The sequence below is a fragment of the Anabrus simplex genome, chromosome 1 (assembly GCF_040414725.1).
Source record: "Anabrus simplex isolate iqAnaSimp1 chromosome 1, ASM4041472v1, whole genome shotgun sequence".
NCBI lineage: Eukaryota > Metazoa > Arthropoda > Insecta > Orthoptera > Tettigoniidae > Anabrus > Anabrus simplex.
This window is the reverse complement of record NC_090265.1, coordinates 181,123,063-181,143,589: the sequence shown is the minus strand read 5'-3', so window position 1 is coordinate 181,143,589 and position 20,527 is coordinate 181,123,063. Positions and strand designations below refer to the sequence as shown.

At 39.7% G+C, this 20,527-nt stretch overlaps 1 protein-coding gene and 1 non-coding gene across 3 annotated transcripts in view; one reads left to right on the top strand and one right to left on the bottom strand.

The window, feature by feature from the left end:
• Positions 1 to 20,527, top strand: part of LOC136859755 (aminopeptidase N) — a 206,097-nt gene that overhangs the window by 61,908 nt on the left and 123,662 nt on the right. For both annotated transcript variants that reach the window (XM_068225771.1, XM_068225770.1), the window contains exons 4-5: positions 4,250 to 4,405; positions 11,848 to 11,969. In XM_068225771.1, coding sequence (XP_068081872.1) covers positions 4,250 to 4,405; positions 11,848 to 11,969 — 278 coding nt within the window. The remainder of the gene's footprint in view (positions 1 to 4,249; positions 4,406 to 11,847; positions 11,970 to 20,527) is intronic.
• On the bottom strand, positions 11,083 to 11,188 carry LOC136859307 (U6 spliceosomal RNA). Its single transcript, XR_010858953.2, has one exon. It is a non-coding gene; the product is annotated as a U6 spliceosomal RNA (small nuclear RNA).

Below are 20,527 nucleotides of genomic sequence, written 5' to 3'. Positions count from 1 at the left end.
GGTGAAAAGGGGGTGAATTTTTTAAATGAGTGAATCTATATCTCCAAACTTTTAAAGTTTGCAGATGTAAAAATTGGTATTTAGAATCTTCATTAAACATAAAGAAACAATTATTTTTTTGTTTTCGGAAAATTGCAATAGGAGGGGTGAAAAGGGGTGAAAAAGGGGTTGTATGCCTTTGATGAGGCTACTTATATTTCAGAAACTGAGGATATTACAGACCTGAAAATTGGTGTTTGGGATCTCCTTTCAAAATAAAGAAACACGTATTTTTTTGTTTTTGGAAAATCCAGTTAATGGGGGGGTGAAAAGGGGGTGATTTTTTAAAATGAGTGTATCTATATCTCAAAACTGTTACAGTTTATAGATGTAAAAATTGGTATATAGAATCTCCTTTAAAAATAAAGAAACACGTATTCTTTTGTTTTCGGAAAATCCCAATAGGAAGGGTGTAAAAGGGCGAATAATGGGTTGAATGCCTTTAATGAGGCTACTTATATTTCAGAACCTGAAGATATTACAGACCTGAAAATTGGTATTTGGGATCTACTTTAAATGTAAAGAAACACGTAATTTTTCGTTTTTGGAAAATCCAAATATTGAGGGGTGTAAAGGGGGGTGAATTTTTTAAAATGAATGTGTCTACATCTTAAAACTTTAAAATTTACAGATGTAAAAATTGGTAGTTAGAATCTCCTCTAAAAATAAAAGAACATGTATTTTTTTGTTTCCTGTAAATCCCAATAGGAGGGGTGTAAAAGGGTGAAAAATGGGTTGAATGCCTTTAATGAGGATACATATATCTCAGAAACGGAAGATATTACAGAACTGAAAATTTGTATATGGGATCTCCTTTAAAAATAAAGAAACACATATTTTTTTTGTTTTTGGAAAATCCTATTAATGGCGGTTAAACAGAAGTGACAAATTGCGGTAAATTTTTGAAAGATTATCTTGGAAACGTAAAATGTTACAGACGTAAAAAGTGGGTGTTTGGAATCTCCTGTAAATGTAAAGAAACATAGGTGATTTGTTTTTGGAAACTCCATTTAAGGGGAACCCAAAAAGGGTGAAATTTTAAAATGAGAATTTTTACAGTATATCTAAAAAAACTTAACATGTTACAGAAGTGAAAAATGGTATTTTTATCTCTATTAAACCTAAAGAAACCTGTATTTTTATTTTTCGGAAATACCACTTGGGTGGAGCGGGGGTGAAAGTGACTGAACATGGTGTTGAATTCTTTTAATTAGGCTACTGATATCTTAAAAATGAAGATGTTACAGACGTGAAATTTGATATTTGCAATCTGCTTTAAAAGTAAAGAAACATGTATTCTCGGAAAATCCAATGAAGCGGGGGGAGGGGGTGAAAGAATTGAAAAATTAATTGACTTTAATTGTATGAGAATATATACATCTAATAAAAACTAAAGTTGTTACAGACGTGAAAATTCGTATTTGGATCTCCTTTAAAAACGAAGAAAAACGCGTTTTGGGGGAGAAACCGTCTTGGGGGGCGGGAGTGTAAAGGAGTTGAATTCCTTTCATGAGGACACATAAATCAAAAAGTGAAGAAGTTAGAGTCGTGATAATTGGTATTTAGAAGATCCTTCACTATTAAAGAAACAAGTATTTTTTGCGGGAAAATTCACTAAGGGGGGGGAGTAGTTTGAAATGAAGTGACAAAAGTAAATTATATTTATGAGGATACTTATATCTCAAAACTGAAGGTAATAGACGTGAACATTGGTGTTTGGAATCTCCCTTAAACATAAAGAAACACGCGTTCTTTTAATTTGGGTGGGGGGGGGGGTTGGCAGTAAAAACTAACGGCGGTGGGGTGTAAAAGGAGGTGAGACCAATTGATTTTACTGTTCTTAATGTACTTATAAGGATCCTCCGTTGCTCAGGCGGCAGCGCGCCGGCCTCTCACAGCTGGGGTTCCGTGGTTCAAATTCCGGTCACTCCATGTGACATTCGTGCTGGACAAAACGGAGGCGGGACAGGTTTTTCTCCGGATACTCCGGTTCTCCCCGTCATCATTCATCCCAGCAACACATAATAATAATAATAAGAAGAAGAAGAAGAAGAAGAAGAACATTATTATTAATAATAATAATAATAATAATAATAATAATAATAATAATAATAATGTTCCGGACCGTCGTCAAATGTGCGGACCGCACTGGAAACGGCTCCTGGACGGGTAATGACTTAGAATGCAGTCCGGCCGCGGGTTCAGTGCCGCCAAGGCACCCAATATGACACCACGCCGGATCTCCTGAAGGATTTTATCCAGATTAAAAATGATTAAAATAAAATACGGTCTGGCAAAGATTTACGGACCCAACTGACCGGGAAGAATACCTGAGCCTAGCCCGGGAAGTACGAAATCTATTGCTGGAAAGGAAGATTGAAAAATGGGAGGAAACATGGCGTAATCTAATAGAAAACGAGTCAGATCGGGAATATTGGTGGATTCTCACTGAAAACGTGTCAGACCGCGAATTTCGGCGGATTATATATCTAAAACAATAAGCATTCAATTACAAATTTCAGTATAATACCGTAGCGAAGCACGGGTACCTTGCTAGTAATTAATAAAATTTATTTGACTTTTCATAGATTCAGGTATACTTGTCCATATATTATACATGATTACATAAGATACCGTATACAATTTTCTAGTACATAGAAAGAAGAAAATTAATACAACTTGCATATCAAATTATTTGAAGCAAATTTGGAATATATCTATATAGTAAGAAAAATATGTTAGTTCAATAACACCAGAAGCATGAGATTCAATAAGTCTACCATATGCAGTAGAAGGAACAAAACTGAAATATTTAATTTTGTTGGTACAGTATGTGTTCAAAATGTGTACCATCATGTGCTACACTTTATTCATAACATTTGTGGAGGTTATTGAACTTGTTGAAGAACTAAAGTTGCTGTAAGGACACAAAAGTTATATCTTCTCACGTAATTTGTGAACTGATTCTTTCAATATGCCCCATATGATTTATTCAGGTAAAATTTTTCCACCTATTCAATTCACTTTTGGGAAAATTTTACCTGAATAAATCATATGTAATCTCAGTTCAATACGCACCAACCAGAATTAAGTTTATAACATGCCCCATATGAAGGCAGCTTGGACTGTGAGATCAAGGGAACTGGAAGGGTGCAGGAATGGAGTTCTGTGAGAATTCTGACAATCTCCAAAGTGTCATCGCAGAAGAGTTAGTGATTCCCCTGCGGTATGGGCTGTTGTTGGAGGGGTAAGTTTCTGCCATGAAAAAAGGGTGAAAGTCCTGCATATATGGGGTAATAATGAGGTCTCTCTAGATTACCTGGTCCAATGTTTTTTGATTCTGTGTGGTATCCTCAAGAAAATAAAAGCCCAATATTTTATGACTGGGCACAGTGTTCCGAATTGTAACCTATGCAATGTGTGATGGTTTTTGTGTAACGTCAGGCCATTCAAACCATAAATAACAAGTTGTTTGTCAGTTGATGTAACCATCAAGGTGAATATGGCTTTCATCTGAAAACAATATGCTGCTGAAGAAATCTGGGTCCTCACACATCATTTGCAACACTTAGTTGCAATACTGTAATCAGGCTGACTCATCCCTTTCTGTTAGATGTTGAGTAACGTGAATATGGTATTCAAATCTTCCGAGCTCTTTAAGCATCCACCATACAGACTTGTCACTCAAACTAAATTTTAATGATGTTCATCATAGACTAGGCTTTAGCAACTGATATATCTGTCGGAGAAGTCATTCATGATTCTTGTTTGCAGAGATGATTCTTGGGCATCCTTTTGTTGACATAAGGCTGATTCTGTATGATGAAACTTGTCAATGACAGTTAATATTGTTCTGTTATTTGGTGCCTCCTTATTAAATCACTCCTTGTACTATTCTTTAACTGGGAGCAAACTTTCCCCATTCTGACGCCCCACTCCATATGACTAGAAATAATGTTCCACGATAAATACCTTCTCCTCTTTTGTGATAACCATAACTGCAGAAATCAGTACAACACTGAATTTGCAATATGTCAAACTATCATATACAATAAATAAATACTTCTTTGCTAGGGACAAGTGGACATCAGATGAGCAAAAATGTCAGTGTCCTTTGTTTTGCTGCATACTGTATTTTTGTATTTCAGACCATAAAACAGTATCTCTCATTGATAAGACAATTCAATATAATTCTCTAAATTCTTTCCAGGTGGTATTTAGCCACAGATCTGCAGTCAAAAAATGCACGCCGGCTTTTCCCCTGCTTTGATGAGTTGAACCTAAAGGCTACCTTTCAAATAAGTGTTTATCGACCAGCAAAGTTCAAGGCACTTTCCACCACTGCGTGTGAATTAACGGAAGTCATGTAAGTACTCTTCTAAAACAGATTTATTTTGTTAGTCATTCTTGTTTATGAGAAGTTGAATAATCTTTATTGGAAAATGAAAACATTGTAAATTTCATGGCCAACATTACTTTCCATTTTGAGAATTTGATTTATCATCTATTTATTGATTTTGTTGCAAATGGTCTACTACAGCAATATTATTCATTCTAACAGGAATATCAGTTATAGTATTGTATTTCAGGATGTCAATCAACAGAAAAACAGGGTAGTTCACACTCAAAATTATTACCTTCTTCAAAATTAGAATACTGGAATTATTTCCAAAATTGAAAATTGTATTCTCAACACATTCTTCACAATCAACCATCCTAACCTACTTAAATAGCATTCTAATCAAGACTAGTTGACAGTTATCTTTTTATTCTGTAAATATAGTCTCAGTTTTAACAAACAACAACTTAAATACAGCAGAACCTCATTATAGCAATAGTTGCTAAATTACAAAAAACACTCATAATAATGAGTACTTCAGTTTTCGTAGTTGTTCTATAGATTACAATGCATCCTATAAAACTGAAAAAGATTCCAAAACTTCAGTGCTTTTATAAATGTATTGCACATAAAAATCACTATAGAATAGCGACACTGTAGATATGGTAGTTCAAAAAATTAGAAACAACAGCATCGCACAGTGCACATAAATCCTCACAATGTTATAGGTACAATAAATTATTTCTGTAGGATTTCTGATCAAGCCGAATTTATATGTAGGTTTAACATACTGTTACATGGTAATCCTGATTACCCGCTTCTATCTGCTGTTATTACTTCATCCAAATTCTTTAGGACAAGCATAGATCAGATAAACCAATAGACTGACAAAGGAATATTTAATTTCCTACAATATTTTACACAAACAATTTACCTCTGCAAACTTTTGACATTATTAAACTTCTGGAAAAAAATTTATATTTGATTGATTAGTAACTTTCTTAGTAGCTTGTAAAGAATATTGCTCGATGTCATGAAATTTTCCAAAGTCATCTGGAGACATGTTGGTTGCCCAATACAGATTGTTTATAACTTCCAGGGCTTCCAATACTGCCTTGCATGATAGGAGCACTATAGACTCATTTCCTTCACATTCATCATCTGAGCTAGGCATGTCTTTTTCTCCAGATTGTATACTATTAATAAAATGGTCAGACAGTTCATTACATACCAACACACACATATCATTGTCAATGTAATTGTTGCAATTACATGAAAATCTTAAATGATGTGAAACATCAATCCATTCTTCATGCTCTTCAAGTACAGTGAACTCGTGTCACAGTTCCATTCCAGACTCACCCGCTTGTGTGTTCTTCTTAAACCCTGCATACCTGAAACACACTGCCACATGCCCAGGTTTCATTTTTTCCCCCAGCAAACTGCAAACTGTCCTGATTGCAACCCAAACATTAATGTGAAGACCTTTTGTATTTTTCATATCATATGAGATAGTTAACAAGCATACTCCAAAAATAATGTTTCATTTTTTGAAATATTCCATGATCAAGTGGAAGCAGAACACTGGTAGTATTTGCTGCAAAGAACATTAACGTGATGTTGTGCAGTTCCACAGCTGTGTGTGCAGGGCAGTGATCCATGAATAACACAACTTTCCTGTTTTGAGCACCTATTTTGGCAACAAAACCATGAAACATTTCGATGTCACCCATGCCTTTTTGTTGTCTTCATAGGTACATGGACAAACAGTGATACTCCTGAAACAGAGTGGGTGAGTAGACTTGCAAATAATGAGTGGTTTCATTTTGTATGAGCCATTCAAATTTGCACATGTTTACTTCTCTTCCCCCACTTGCTAAGGTATTCATTTACAGTGAGCATTTTAGCCTGCAAAAGATTGTAATATAATGCCAATTCATCAGCATTACATATGTCCCATGGGGCTTAGTTTTGTAAAATATCATTAAGCACAGAGTTCCAGTTTTTGAGGACTTTTGAATTCACTGCTGGAGATTCTCCCAATACTTTGTGCAGAGAAATGCCACTCCTAATCTTGCAGCATTGCAGCCAACCTTCTGAGAACTTGAAATTTTCCACATTCAATATAAGGGTCTGCTGATAGGAATACTGGCCACTCTTTCCTGGCAAAACCACTCAAAAAAGCAGACTCTAGATCTTCATTGTTAGAATCAATCAATCAATCAATCAATCAATCAATCAATCAATCAATCAATCAATCAATCAATCAATCAATCAATCAATCAATCAATCAATCAATCAATCAATCAATCAATCAATCAATCAATCAATCAATCAATCAATCAATCAATCAATCAATCAATCAATCAATCAATCAATCAATCAATCAATCAATCAATCAATCAATCAATCAATCAATCAATCAATCAATCACCACTGATCTGCATTTAAGGCAGCCCCCACGTGGCAGAATTCCTATCGGTTGTTCACCTAGTTTTTCTTAAATAATTTCAAAGAATTGGAAATTTAGCGAATATCTCCCTTGGAAATTATTCCAATCCCTAATTCCTCTTCTTATAAACAAATATTTGCCCCAATATGTCCTCTTGAATTCCAACTTTATCTTTATATTGTGATCTCTCTTACTTTTAAAACCACCACTCAAACTTATTTGTTTACTAATGTCATTCCATGCTATCTCTCCACCAACAGCTCAGAATGTACTGCTTAGATGAGCATCTCATCTCCTTTCTCCTTTCCCAGTCCATACTTTGCAACATTTTTGTAATGCTACTCTTTTGTCAGAAATCAGCCAGAACAAATTGAGCTGCTTTTCTTTGGATTTTTCCAGTTCTCAAATCAAGTAATCCTGGTGAAGGTCCCATACACTGGAACCATACTCTAATTGTGGCCTTACCAGTGACTTATATGCCCTCTCCTTTACATCCTTACCACAACTCCTAAATTCCCTCATAACCATGTGATACAATCCTGTTTATGTGATTACCCCAGTGAAGATCTTTACTTATATTAACACCTAAGGTACTTGCTTGCAGTAATCCTCATGAAAAACTTTTCTTTTTTTAACAATTGGCTTAATGTCGCACCGACTCAGATAGGTCTTATGGCGACGATGGGAGAGGAAAGGGCTAGGAGTGTGAAGGAATCGGCTGTGGCCTTAATTAAAGTACAGCCCCAGCATTTGCCTGGTGTCAAAATGGAAAACCACGGAAAACCATCTTCAGGGATGCAGACAGTGGGGTTCGAACCCACTATCTCCCGAATACTGGATACAGGCCGCACTTAAGCGACTGCAGCTATCGAGTTCGGTACGAAAAACTTTCACCCCATCAATCCAGTAATTGAAAGTAAGAGGACTTTTCTTCTTTGTGAAACTCAGAACCTGAGTTTTCACTCCTTTATCATCATACTATTGCCTCCTGTCCATATTATGATATTGTCAAGGTATTTTTGCACTTGCTCACATTCTTGTAACTTATTTATTTCTCTATACAGTATAACATAACATAATATGCAAAAATTCTTATCTCTGATTTCAGTTCTTTACTCATATAATTTATATACGAGGCATTTTTTTAAAGTAAGGGCCATTTGAGAATAACTACACAACGAAAAAAGATTTTCAAACACCACATTTATCTGCAGATTCTACATACTTTACTCTATTTTTCAACATAGCCGCCACGTTTGTTTAAACACTTATGATACCTTACAATGAAGTTCTGAATACCCTCTTCATAGAAACTTGCCGCCTGCTCTGATAACCAAGAGTTATTGATCTTGCACTGAGACAGTGTCTGTTTGGCCTTCACCTTTAAAGGCGAATATGTGTGTCTCCATTCCATGCTCTGTTGCTTCAATTCGGGTGTGTACAAAAACAAAAGATTTGAGTGTTTTATGACATTTTTGACTCGTTATGCTGAAGAAGGTGACGACGTGTTGAGTCAGATCATAACGGGAAACAAAACATGGGTTTTGCATATCACTTCCAAGTCAAAGCAACAGAGCATGGAATGGTGACACGCACATTCGCCTGTAAAGGTGAAGGCCAAACAGACTCCGTCCCAGCGCAAGATCACGATCAAGAAGTCTTGGTTATTGGAGCAGGTGGCAAGTTTCTATGAAGAGGGTATTCAATACGTAGTTATAAGGTATGATAAGTGTTTAAACAAACTTGGTGGCTATGTTGAAAAATAGGGTAAAGTATGTAGAATCTGCAAATAAATGTGGTGTTTGAAAATCGTCTTTTGTTATGTAGTTATTTTCAAATGGCCCTTACTTAAAAAACATGCCTCGTATACAAGAAAAAAATTAAACTCCAATAATACCCCCTTATGGAATTCCAATTATAGGATCTGATAATGTTTCACCTACTTTAATTATCTCAGTTCTATTTTCTAGAAATATAGCCACCCATTCAGTCACTCTTCTGTCTAGTCCAGTTTTTGTCAGTAGTCTCCCATGATGTACCCTATAAAACTCCTTAGATAGGTTGATCGCGATACAGACCATTTGACCTCCTGAATTGAAAATATCTGCTATATCTTGCTGGAATGCTACAAGTTGAGCTTCAGTGGAATAATTTTTCCTAAATCTGAACTGCCTTCTATCAGACCAGTTAGTAATTTTGCTTCACAAACACTTTTGTTGCAACGGTTTATGAGCACAAAAAGCAAAGCAGAAAAAGCAAAGTCATCTCCGTACAGGCCATGAAGGCCCTTGGAGGGGTTGAGGGCAAAGGCTTCCACTATCCGTAACCTTGGCACTTGATGGGGTAGAGTGGTTAGCTCTACGCCCGGCCGCCTTGTCCCCCAGGAATTAACATGGTACTCATTTTTGGTGTAGGCTGAGTGAACCTCAGGGCCATGTGCACCTCCAGAAGTGGAAATCTCGTTTCTTAAATTTTACGACTTCCTGACAGGGAATCGAACCCACGTCCTTCTGGGTGAACCAAGCACATCTTTACCACCTCGGCCAGGCAGCCCCTAAGCACAGAAAGCAGCTGATGAAATTTTTTCTTTGTTTTTAAAATTGTAAATAAACTTGACAAAGTCAATCCATATCATATCCCTTTCTCAATCTGAGAAAACTGGCTTCACACAACCTTATGATTTTTTATTTCATGTTTACATCTAAACATTTTGTAGACAACATTCTTATGATATCCACAATGCAGCTGTTCATGACTGAATCATCAGTACAAATAACAACTCTGAGCAGATTGCTTACCACAATGAGGAAGTCCAGAATGTCAAACTTATTGTCAGTCGTAATGTTGCCAGTCAAATAAAAATGAGTACTGCTCATCATCATTGACCATCTCCAGCTGCCCGGGTGTGGTGTATGAGCCCCCTCCATCTTTGTCTGTCCATGAACCACTGCTCTCTCATAATCTTCTTCCAATCTTGTCCTCTCTCCTTGACATCTTACTTCACCAGATCTGTCCATTTTCCTCTGGGTCTTCCCACTGGTATTTTTCCTTCTACTTCTCTTTCATATTCTCTTCTTGCAGTCCTGCTTGCACTCATCCTTCTTACATTGCCAAACCACTGAATCCTCTGTAGTAGGGAGTCTCCTATTCCCACCTCCTCTCGGACTTTTTCATTCCTGAACTTGTCCTTCCTGGTCTTCTGTATCATGGTGCATAGGTACTTCATTTCTGCAGCTTGGAGTTTTGAGTTGTCTTGTCTCATTAACGTGGTAGTTTCCAAGCTATACATAAGGATGGGTGTGTAATATGATTTATATAATGTCATCTTTGCTTTTAATGGTACTTGTTTATCCCACAGCAGTTGTCTTACTTGGTGGTAAAATTGAGTTGCCTTGCTAATTTGACTGTCCACCTCATACTTTGCAAGGTTGTGTTTTGGTACTATACTACCCAAGTACTTAAATGCTGGAACACTGTCCAGTTTGGTGTCATTTATTCTGATTTGTGGTTTGCCATCTCCCCTCTGTAACTTCACCATCTTAGCCTTGTTGATATAAATCAGACCTCTTAAAATCTTGACTCCATTTCTGCAGCTTTTCTTCTACATCATTTTCGGTTTCACTCCAGATCACCACGTTGTCTGCAAAGATGAAAGCTTGCAAGTTCTGCAGCTCCTTCCCTTTTAAAACCTTTATTATGGCATCCATAAAAAAAAAAAAAGTGAAGAACCATGGCTTACCAAGCAACCGCTGCTCAGCCCGAAGGCCTGCAGATTATGAGGTGTTGTGTGGTCAGCATGATGGATCCTCTCGGCTGTTATTCTTAGCTTTCTAGACTGGGGCCACCATCTCACCATCAGATAGCTCCTCAATTGTAATCATGTAGGCTGAGTAGACCTTGAACCAGCCCTCAGATGCAGGCAGAAGTCCCTGACCTGGCCAGGAATCGAACCCGGGGCCTCCGGGTAAGAGACAGGCATGCTACCCCTACACTGTGGGGCTGGCTATGGCATACATCACAGTGATTTAAAAAAAATGGATGACAAAGCACTGCCTTGACTGCTGCTGCTGCTGCTGCTGTTGTCCTTCTTGCAGTGCTGCTTGCACTCATCTTTCTGCTGCTTATTTTCAGAAATGCGTCCTCATCACAACTGTACTTATAAAACATGGTATAAGGGTCTTCTTTCTTAACTTCCATTTCTTTCACATTTGACCAACTAACAGTATCACCCTTGCTAGCTTTGGAGAAATTAAAAAATGTGGAACACTTAATGATTTTGTGTGTCATCCTTGTGCAGGGCCATGCTAATCTTCTCTGTATCGTTCCAATTTTAGTATATGTACCACCAAACCAAGTACGAATGTCACATACACTATGGCATGGGAAGCAACAATGAAAATCACACTCCTTTTACCAAGAGTGTTAGAGTAACATTGTGCCAGCCCCGGGTGTAGGAGTGGCATGCCTGCCTCTCACCTGAAGGCCCCAAATTCGATTCCTGGCCAGTTCAGTGAATTTTAGCTAGATATGAGCTATTACAATTATCTGATTACAATTGAGGGGCTATCTGATGGTGACATAGCCACCCTGGTCTAGAAAGTCAAGAATAACGGCCGAGAGGATTCGTCATGCTGACCACATGAAACCTCATTATCTGCAGACCTATGGGCTGAGCAGCGGTCATTTGGTAGGCCATGGCCCTTCGGAGCTGTTGTCCCGTGTGGAGTGGGGGTGGTGGTGCATTTAGGTTACAGTAACATGACTTGTTTTATGCAATATATTTAGCATTATCAGTTTGGCGGTGCCTGCATTTGCTGTTGTTATAGCATTGGTCTTGCTTTATCCCTTACTTATTTTATCATGATTCTACTGTAGTGTCTACCTAAATAGTGTACTAAAACATAAAGTTTTGCAGTGTTTTAACCTTTAGTACTATTTTACCATTAATAAATGTTTAGAAATGACTCATTATGTATGTGTTCACATGTATGATCATAGTACCTCTATTTTCCTTCAGAGATGATACTGACTGGGCTGTTGACCACTTTAACACAACTCCACCAATGGCTACTGAGTCACTGGCACTAATTATCTTTGATCCTTATAGTCTACAATCTGTTAACCCCATGAAAATATGGAGTAAGTAAATTCTATTACTTAGATGTAGATAATGATAACAAAAATCTTTCTGTGGAAACTACTGACTTTTCACTGAAAGGACAACAGTAAAAACGTTGTGCAATGATACATACACTGAGTGGCCAAATGTCATGGGTAGACACTGAATGTGATGTTAATAATGAGTTGCTCCTCCAAGAGCCCTCAAAACGGCAGCAATATGGCAAGGCATCGACTCTACAAGGTGTTGGAATCATTCTGGAGGAATCTGGACCCACACATCTTGCACTGCTACTCACAATTGATCTTGTGTAGTTGGTGCAGGGTTCATGGAGCATCCACCAGCATCCACAGCATCCTATAAATGCTTGATTGGATTAAGATTGGGAGGTCTGGAGAGCCAATCCATGGTTGTAACTTCACTGGAGTGTTCCTGCAACCACCTGCGTGCCACCACAGAGCAGTGACATGGCGCATTGTCCTGCTGAAACATGGCTTCTCCATCAGGGTACTCTAGGACCAGAAAGGGATGCAGATGGTCTGAAAGAATGTTGACATAATGTGCACCTGTCAGTGCTCCCTGCAGCTGGACAATGGGGCCTAATTATGACCATGCAAATGCTGTCCAGACCAGAACTGAGCCACCTCCCACCTGGACACAACCTTGTTGACACGTAGGATCCATAGCTTCATGGGGCACACACCACACTCTCATGCTCCCATCAGCTCAATACAACTGGAACCAGGATTTATCAAACCATACCACACACCACCACTGTTCCTTGGTCCATTGCTGATGTTCGCGGGCTCATGCACGTCGTTGTGCTCTGTGTTGAGGTGTCAGCAAAGGGACATGAGTTGGTCGTCGGCTGGTGAAGCCTAGGCAGTGCAGTTGCCTCCTTACACTCCTGGTAGAAATTGGTTCCTGGCTCCCAATATTCAACTGGGTGGTGATCTGATTCACAATAGTCACTTGTAATCACAGTAGCCCGTCGATCGCCCAGTATGATTCTGCGGAGGCAACGTGATGTCCGTTTGTTAAACACCTGTGGCAGTTAAAGTGGATGGTAACATTCTCCCTGTGGTATTGAAGAATCCACCCTCAACACTGTTGACCTCGGAAATACGAATTTGCATGTAATCTCCGTTATGCTATGACCCATGCACTGTGCGCCGATGATCATCCTATGTTCATAGTCGGTTAAATCATGACGTGTTGCCATCTTCACGACACTGGTGTCTGTGACAGACTGCTCAGCTATGCTGCAGCTAGCCGCAATGCTCAGGGGCACACACACCGCATTTTCTAATGGGACACCCCTTCCCATGACTTTTAGCCACTCAGTGTATTTTTACAGGGTGTGTACTCTATGTTGGGCAATATGGAAGAAATGACTGACACTGCAGAGTGGTTTATATATGTGTTTTGGTCTATTGGATAATACAATTTCTTGGACCTATCACCACTCGTCACTGTTCTTGGGGGAAGGTCAGTTGATAGGCAGCAGATATATATGCATGTATGTATGAATGTATGTATGTATTTTTAAATAATTTATTAACAGCATGCTTCATCACAGAAAGTAATACTACATGCTTATACATACATAATAATCATCACCATCATTTCTTCGCTCCAGCAAGCCAGGCACGGTTATGTACGAGCCTCCTCCAGTTTGTCCTATCCATCCACAGATGCTGCTCATATATGCGATGCCAGTTCACATCTCTAATTTCAAGGTCCTTCAATATCTGTTTTTCCCAAACATCACGAGGTCTTCCTCTTGGTCTCTTCCCAGGAACATTGTGGTCAAAGTATGTTCAAGGAGTCCTGTGAGGGTCCATTCTTTTCATGTGACCATACCATTGCAATCTCTTCACTTCTAGAGTCTCCAGCAAGCTTATTTCCAATCCAAGCTGTTGCCAGATATCCACATTCCTTATTTTATCCATTTTTGCTTTTTGTAGACAAGAATGGAGGAACTTCATTTCTTTTGCCTGAAGACGACTCTTTGTTGGTCCAGTAAGTGTTGCTTCTTCCAGGCCATACCTCAATATAGGTACTAGATATATTTTGTACAAGCTGATCTTGGAAACTAATGGAAATGTTTCATCCCAAAGTACACTGACTGACAGAGCAAATGCAATACCAAGAAGGAGTGGTTCGAAAGGGATGAAAGTTGGGAAAAAAACAGAGACGGCACGGACGAATAATTGATGATTATTTCAAACCGATATTCAGGTTACACAATGCGCACGGCATCGACTCAGTAGGATGTAGGACCACCGCGAGCGGCGATGCACGCAGAAACACGTCGAGGTACAGAGTCAATAAGAGTGCGGATGGTGTCCTGAGGGATGGTTCTCCATTCTCTGTCAACCATTTGCCACAGTTGGTCGTCCGTACGAGGCTGGGGCAGAGTTTGCAAACGGCGTCCAATGAGATCCCACACGTGTTCGATTGGTGAGAGATCCGGAGAGTACGCTGGCCACGGAAGCATCTGTACACCTCGTAGAGCCTGTTGGGAGATGCGAGCAGTGTGTGGGCGGGCATTATCCTGCTGAAACAGAGCATTGGGCAGCCCCTGAAGGTACGGGAGTGCCACCGGCCGCAGCATATGCTGCACGTAGCGGTGGGCATTTAACGTGCCTTGAATACGCACTAGAGGTGACGTGGAATCATACGCAATAGCGCCCCAAACCATGATGCCGCGTTGTCTAGCGGTAGGGCGCTCCAAATTTACGGCCGGATTTGACCTTTCTCCACGCCGACGCCACACTCATCTGCGGTGACTATCACTGACAGAACAGAAGCGTGACTCATCGGAGAACACGACGTTCCGCCATTCCCTCATCCAAGTCGCTCTAGCCCGGCACCATGCCAGGCGTGCACGTCTATGCTGTGGAGTCAATGGTAGTCTTATGAGCGGACGCCGGGAGTGCAGGCCTCCTTCAACCAATCGACGGGAAATTGTTCTGGTCGATATTGGAACAGCCAGGGTGTCTTGCACATGCTGAAGAATGGCGGTTGACGTGGTGTGCGGGGCTGCCACCGCTTGGCGGCGGATGCGCCGATCCTCGCGTGCTGACGTCACTCGGGCTGCGCCTGGACCCCTCGCACGTGCCACATGTCCCTGCGCCAACCATCTTCGCCACAGGCGCTGCACCGTGGACACATCCCTATGGGTATCGGCTGCGATTTGACGAAGCGACCAACCTGCCCTTCTCAGCCCGATCACCATACCCCTCGTAAAGTCGTCTGTCTGCTGGAAATGCCTCCGTTGACGGCGGCCTGGCATTCTTAGCTATACACGTGTCCTGTGGCACACGACAACACGTTCTACAATGACTGTCGGCTGAGAAATCACGGTACGAAGTGGGCCATTCGCCAACGCCGTGTCCCATTTATCGTTCGCTACGTGCGCAGCACAGCGGCGCATTTCACATCATGAGCATACCTCAGTGACGTCAGTCTACCCTGCAAATGGCATAAAGTTCTGACCACTCCTTCTTGGTGTTGCATTTGCTCTGTCAGTCAGTGTATTTGACGTACAGCATGATAGAATTTGGAAGCTTTTTGTATTCTGTTGCTAATCTCTTGATGTATGGTATTGTCTGATGACAGAACACTACCTAAATACTGGAAGTTGTGTGCAATATCCATCTCCTCATCTTCAATTCTTAGATGAACAATTGGAGTGTTTCTCCTCATCACCAAGCCAACTGTCTTCATTTTGCTGATTTTGAGACCTAAGGTTGTAAAAGCTTCATGCCGGAGATCTAGTCTAGTTTGTACTTCTGCTTCTGTCTCACCCCATTCCATTATATCATCAGCAAAATCCAGGGTACTAGTTGTTGGATCCTTTCTTTTAACTGCTTTTAAAACTTCATTCATTATGATTATGAAGAGAAGTCCTTCCTGGACTCCACTCTTCGTTTCGAACCAACCTGACCTTCCATCCTGGTCCTGGGCACAACACTTGGTTTCATCATATAATTGTCGTACTCATGCTATGATGTCATCGGGCACTTTCTTATGTCTCAAACATTCCCATATATGCCTGTGTGGTACAGGGTCATATGCTTTCTCGATGTCCAGAAAAACAAAATGAGGTCTATAGCTGATCTGTGAGGTCTAAATCCATGTTGTTCCTCCTCAAGTGTAGGTTCAACATATTTTCTAATCCTGCTCTCAAGGATGGATTCATAGATTTTGAGGCCATGTGACAGCAGAGTTATACCTCTGTAGTTGGTACATTTCTTTCTATCACCTTTTTTCAACAATGGGATGATGACTCCTTGCTTCCAGACATTGGGTATTACCTTCTCTTTCCAGATTCTATTTAGTACCCCGTACATCCACTGTTGTCCAACCTCTCCTAGTGCTTTGATCATCTCAACACTTAATTCATCTGATCCAGTTGATGTGTTGTTTTTCAGCTTAGATATTGCTGTCTCTACTTCCGACCATGTCAGACTAGTGGTATTTGTGCTGCCAAAATCATAAGGTTCATTGTCTAATGGAGTGACATTTTCATAAGAGTTCAGCAAAGTTTCAAAGTGCCTTTGGAACTCCTGTAAAAATTGGTCGTATCCATAGTCACCTCACCATTAGGAAGTTCTATAGATTGGATAGATTCATTTTGACTTCTTCTATTCTTAACAATACTGTATAACAGTTTTTTTATTTCCATCCTGTGTTATTTTGGTAGCCAGATCTTCCTTGCATTCCTGCTTTTCAGCTACAACCAACTGTTTGACCTGTAATTTTTTGTTTCTCTAAAGTGACAGCTTCTCCTCTGTTTCATGTTGATCTCCCCATGTTCTTGCTTGATATAAGGATCTTGCATGGTTTCTGTCATTGATAGCCTTTTTAATATCATCATTCCACCAGGCAGTTTCTTTAGGTTTTCTTATTTGACTCTGTCGTCCACGTACTTTTTCTGCTGTACCAACCACAACCTTCTTTAGAGTATCCCATTCTTCATCTACCAATTTTAGTTCCTCTCTCGGCAACAACCTGCAGACACCTTCCCTGAATTCTTCCTTTACACTTGGCTCGGTTAGTTGCCAAGTTTTTATTTTTGGGACTCTTTTGTTACAGACTTTGGGAGGTCTTTTCTTTACAATAACTGCAACCAAAAGTCTATAGCCTCCACCAAGGTCTTCACCCTTTTCTTGAACCAAGTGTTACTCACTATCAGGTTGTTTCTCATGCATAGATCTAGAATATATTCTCCCTCTTCATTCCTGTTTCCCATTCCATAAGGGCCCAGTGTGGATTCATATCCTGTTTGTTGTGAGCCAACTTGTGAATTAAAATCACCCATTACAATTAGATTGACATACTCAGTGTGTTCTTCCAAGCTATTAAGGAAGTTGGCGTTTTCCTATTTTGAGCATCCTACCTGCGGAGCATAGACTTGTATCACATTGTACTTCTTTCCTCCTAAGTTCATAGATAACTTAATTATCCTTTCACTAACAAACTCAACTTCACCACAAACATCTATGTCTTTATGTATTAAAAATCCTACCCCATTCTTAGACTCTACAATAACTACTTCATTTCCAGACCAGTAGCAACTATAGTCCAATCTCATATTCATTTTCCCAATTTTCTTCCACTTTGTTTCACTCAGGCCCATGATCAGAAGTTTCCTCAGTTGTGACAAAGCCAGAACTTGAATACAGTTTCAAGTCTTTTAGGCTACTTCCCAGTGAGTTAAACAAGTAAGATAATAGGAAACAGTTAACCACTTGTGCTTTTCTTTATACAAATTAGCTTGAGCTTGAAATGAGTGGAAAACTGCTTGATTAAACTGTCACATACTTATCAGTTGTATGTCATTGTTACATATATATTTTTAAATAATCTTAATAGAAATCAGGTTTCATTATCAAATGAGATATTCTGTTAAGCTGTAAATTTAAAATTACATTGTTTGAAATGAGCTTGGCACTAAATATAAATGTATGTTACAAATAACTTTCATATCAGTGTAACTCAATGAGCTAGAACAACATAGAGGGGCTGTATGCCTGACATCAGCGCTCCCTGCGGAAGCAAGTTGATGAAGGGCAGCCATGTTAATGGTTGTCAAAACAAAGCGAGTTGACGCGAGAACATAATGTTGAGGTGACAGGGAGATTGTGCATGGTAATTTAATTTTGTAAGTTTTTGTAAGTTTTGAGAAGTGAAAAGATAGATTCTCGCTTTCACGAATGCCATCATATGGTTGTACTAATCAGAGTAATAAAACCAAGGATATATCATATTTTAAGTATTACTGAATGGTAGCCAAGATCACTTTTTGTCATTTCTGTTTGTAATTAAACCCATTTTAATGCTTACACAGCGAAAGTTCTGATAGCCATGGTAATTATTTGTCAGATTATGTTTCAGGTTTCCTTTAAAGAACAAGTAATTAACAGAACAATGGGTTGTGAGGACAAAAAGAGATCAACGGAATTCCACTCAATGCAGTCGCTTATGCTCTGTACATTTCAAGGATAAGTACATGTAGATAACAAATGACCAACGGCGATTACTGGTAAATGCCATTCCAACCCTATTTAATTTTCCTTCACATTTACAAACAAAGAAAAAGGAGTGCCCACTGCCAAGGAAACATAACCAAGAAAAGTCACCTAATTTGGTCAAACGTACACCAAGAATGGTAAATACAGTATTTACTGCCGTTTGTGAAATTTAGGCAGCCTTTATTGTAGATGTCAGTTGCATTGGTATTTAAAACTAGGCTACACTTCATAATGGACAACTTTCAAGGTTACCTTTCAGCTAGCAATCCCCATATGATATGGTAATGGGAAAAAATTATGTTCCCTATGTGTACATAATTCGCTGAGGCCATCAAGGACCACGTTAAGTCTTGTTGCATTTGACACTGAACTTGGCCTTCTTTAGAGCCCAAATTTCCCTCATTCTTTGTGAGTGGGCCTGCTTATGCTCCTCTGTCCAAGGGGCACCGTGTCTTCTCTTTGGTTGCTCGTCTCAGTTTAGCCCGTTCGTTAATATTTTCTTGCAGAAGATATCTCTGTTAAGGGCGTCTTCAGCTGAGATATGTAGCATTTGCAGGTCTTCTTTAGTATTTCTAAACCAGGGAATTGTAGTTTTGGGGTTTGAATAAAAAAAGTGAAAGATTTCTTTAGTTAACTTTCTTCCGTCCATTCTTTTCAGATGACCGTAAAATCATGCCCGTCTTTTTCTGATTGTGTCGGTAATTTTCTCTATTTTGCTGTAGACTTCCTCGTTGGATCTCTTTTGATGGATTCCATTTCTGTACTTTGATTTAAAGATTCCTCTCACAATTTTGCGTTCTTTCTTCTCCAGTTCTTCAAGGAGTCCTTTGTTGGCATTTAGAGACAGGGTTTCGGCTGCATATAGAACTACTGGCTTCAGAACTGTTTCATAGTGATGTATCTTGGTGTTTTGGAAAGGGCATTTTTTGTTGTAGATTGTGCGGGATGTTTGGTAGGCTATTTCCAGTTTGTGCACTCGCTCCTGAAGTGCTTCTTTGTCCAGTCCATTTTTCATTATGATCTCACCCAGGTATTTGAATTTGTCTACTCGGGTGTTGTCCCCGTATTTTGTACGGAGTTTTGGTGGAGCCTCTTTGATGTTAGTCATTACTTCTGGTTTCTCAAATGATATCTGCAGACCAGTTTGTTCAGCAATTTCCTTTAAAATTTCAACTTGAGCTCTAGCGGTTTCTATGTCGTTTGAGAGAACAGCAATATTATCGGCAAATGCTAAGCAGTCTGTTGCGATCCCCTTGGATTTGGTTCCTATTCTTAATGGACTGTAGTTGGTTTCTTGTAATCTCACCCGCGAGGTTCTGATGATCTTTTCAAGAACACAGTTGAAGAGTATCGGGGATAGCCCATCACCTTGTCAGACTCCTGTTTTGATGTCAAAGGAATGCGAGAGACATCCGTGGAACTTCACCTTGGATTTTGTATCAGTCAGGGTGGCTTTAATTAATGCCAGCAGTTTCAAATCAACTCCAAATTCATTTAAGATATTTAGCAGGACCTCCCGGTCAATGGAGTCATACGCTTTCTTGAAGTCCACAAAGACAGACACATACTGCTTGGAACTTAGTGTACAATATCTGATGATCGTTTTGAGATTTTGGATCTGTTTGACTGTTGAGCGACCTTTTTTGAACCCTCCTTGGTATTCACCTATTTGGTGTTCGACTTGTGCTTCCAAATGCTCCAGGATGGCAAGTGATAGAATTTTGTAAGTCACGGGTAACAAAGATATTCCTCTGTAGTTGTTGATGTTCTTCATGCTGCCTTTTTTTGTGTAATGGATGAATCAAAGCTATTTTCCAATCTGCGGGTAGGGTCTCCTTGTTCCAAATTTCTTCTATTTGCTTTTGCAAGATATCAAGCGATTCCTCTGGGGCATATTTCCATAGTTCTGCTACTGCTGAGTCTTTCCCCGGCACTTTGTTATTTTTGAGACGGGCAATGTGGCGCTTGATTTCATCTCTGTCGGGTGGTCTGGAATCTGGGTACCTGAGTAAGGGTTCCTTGGTCTCAATGGGGCT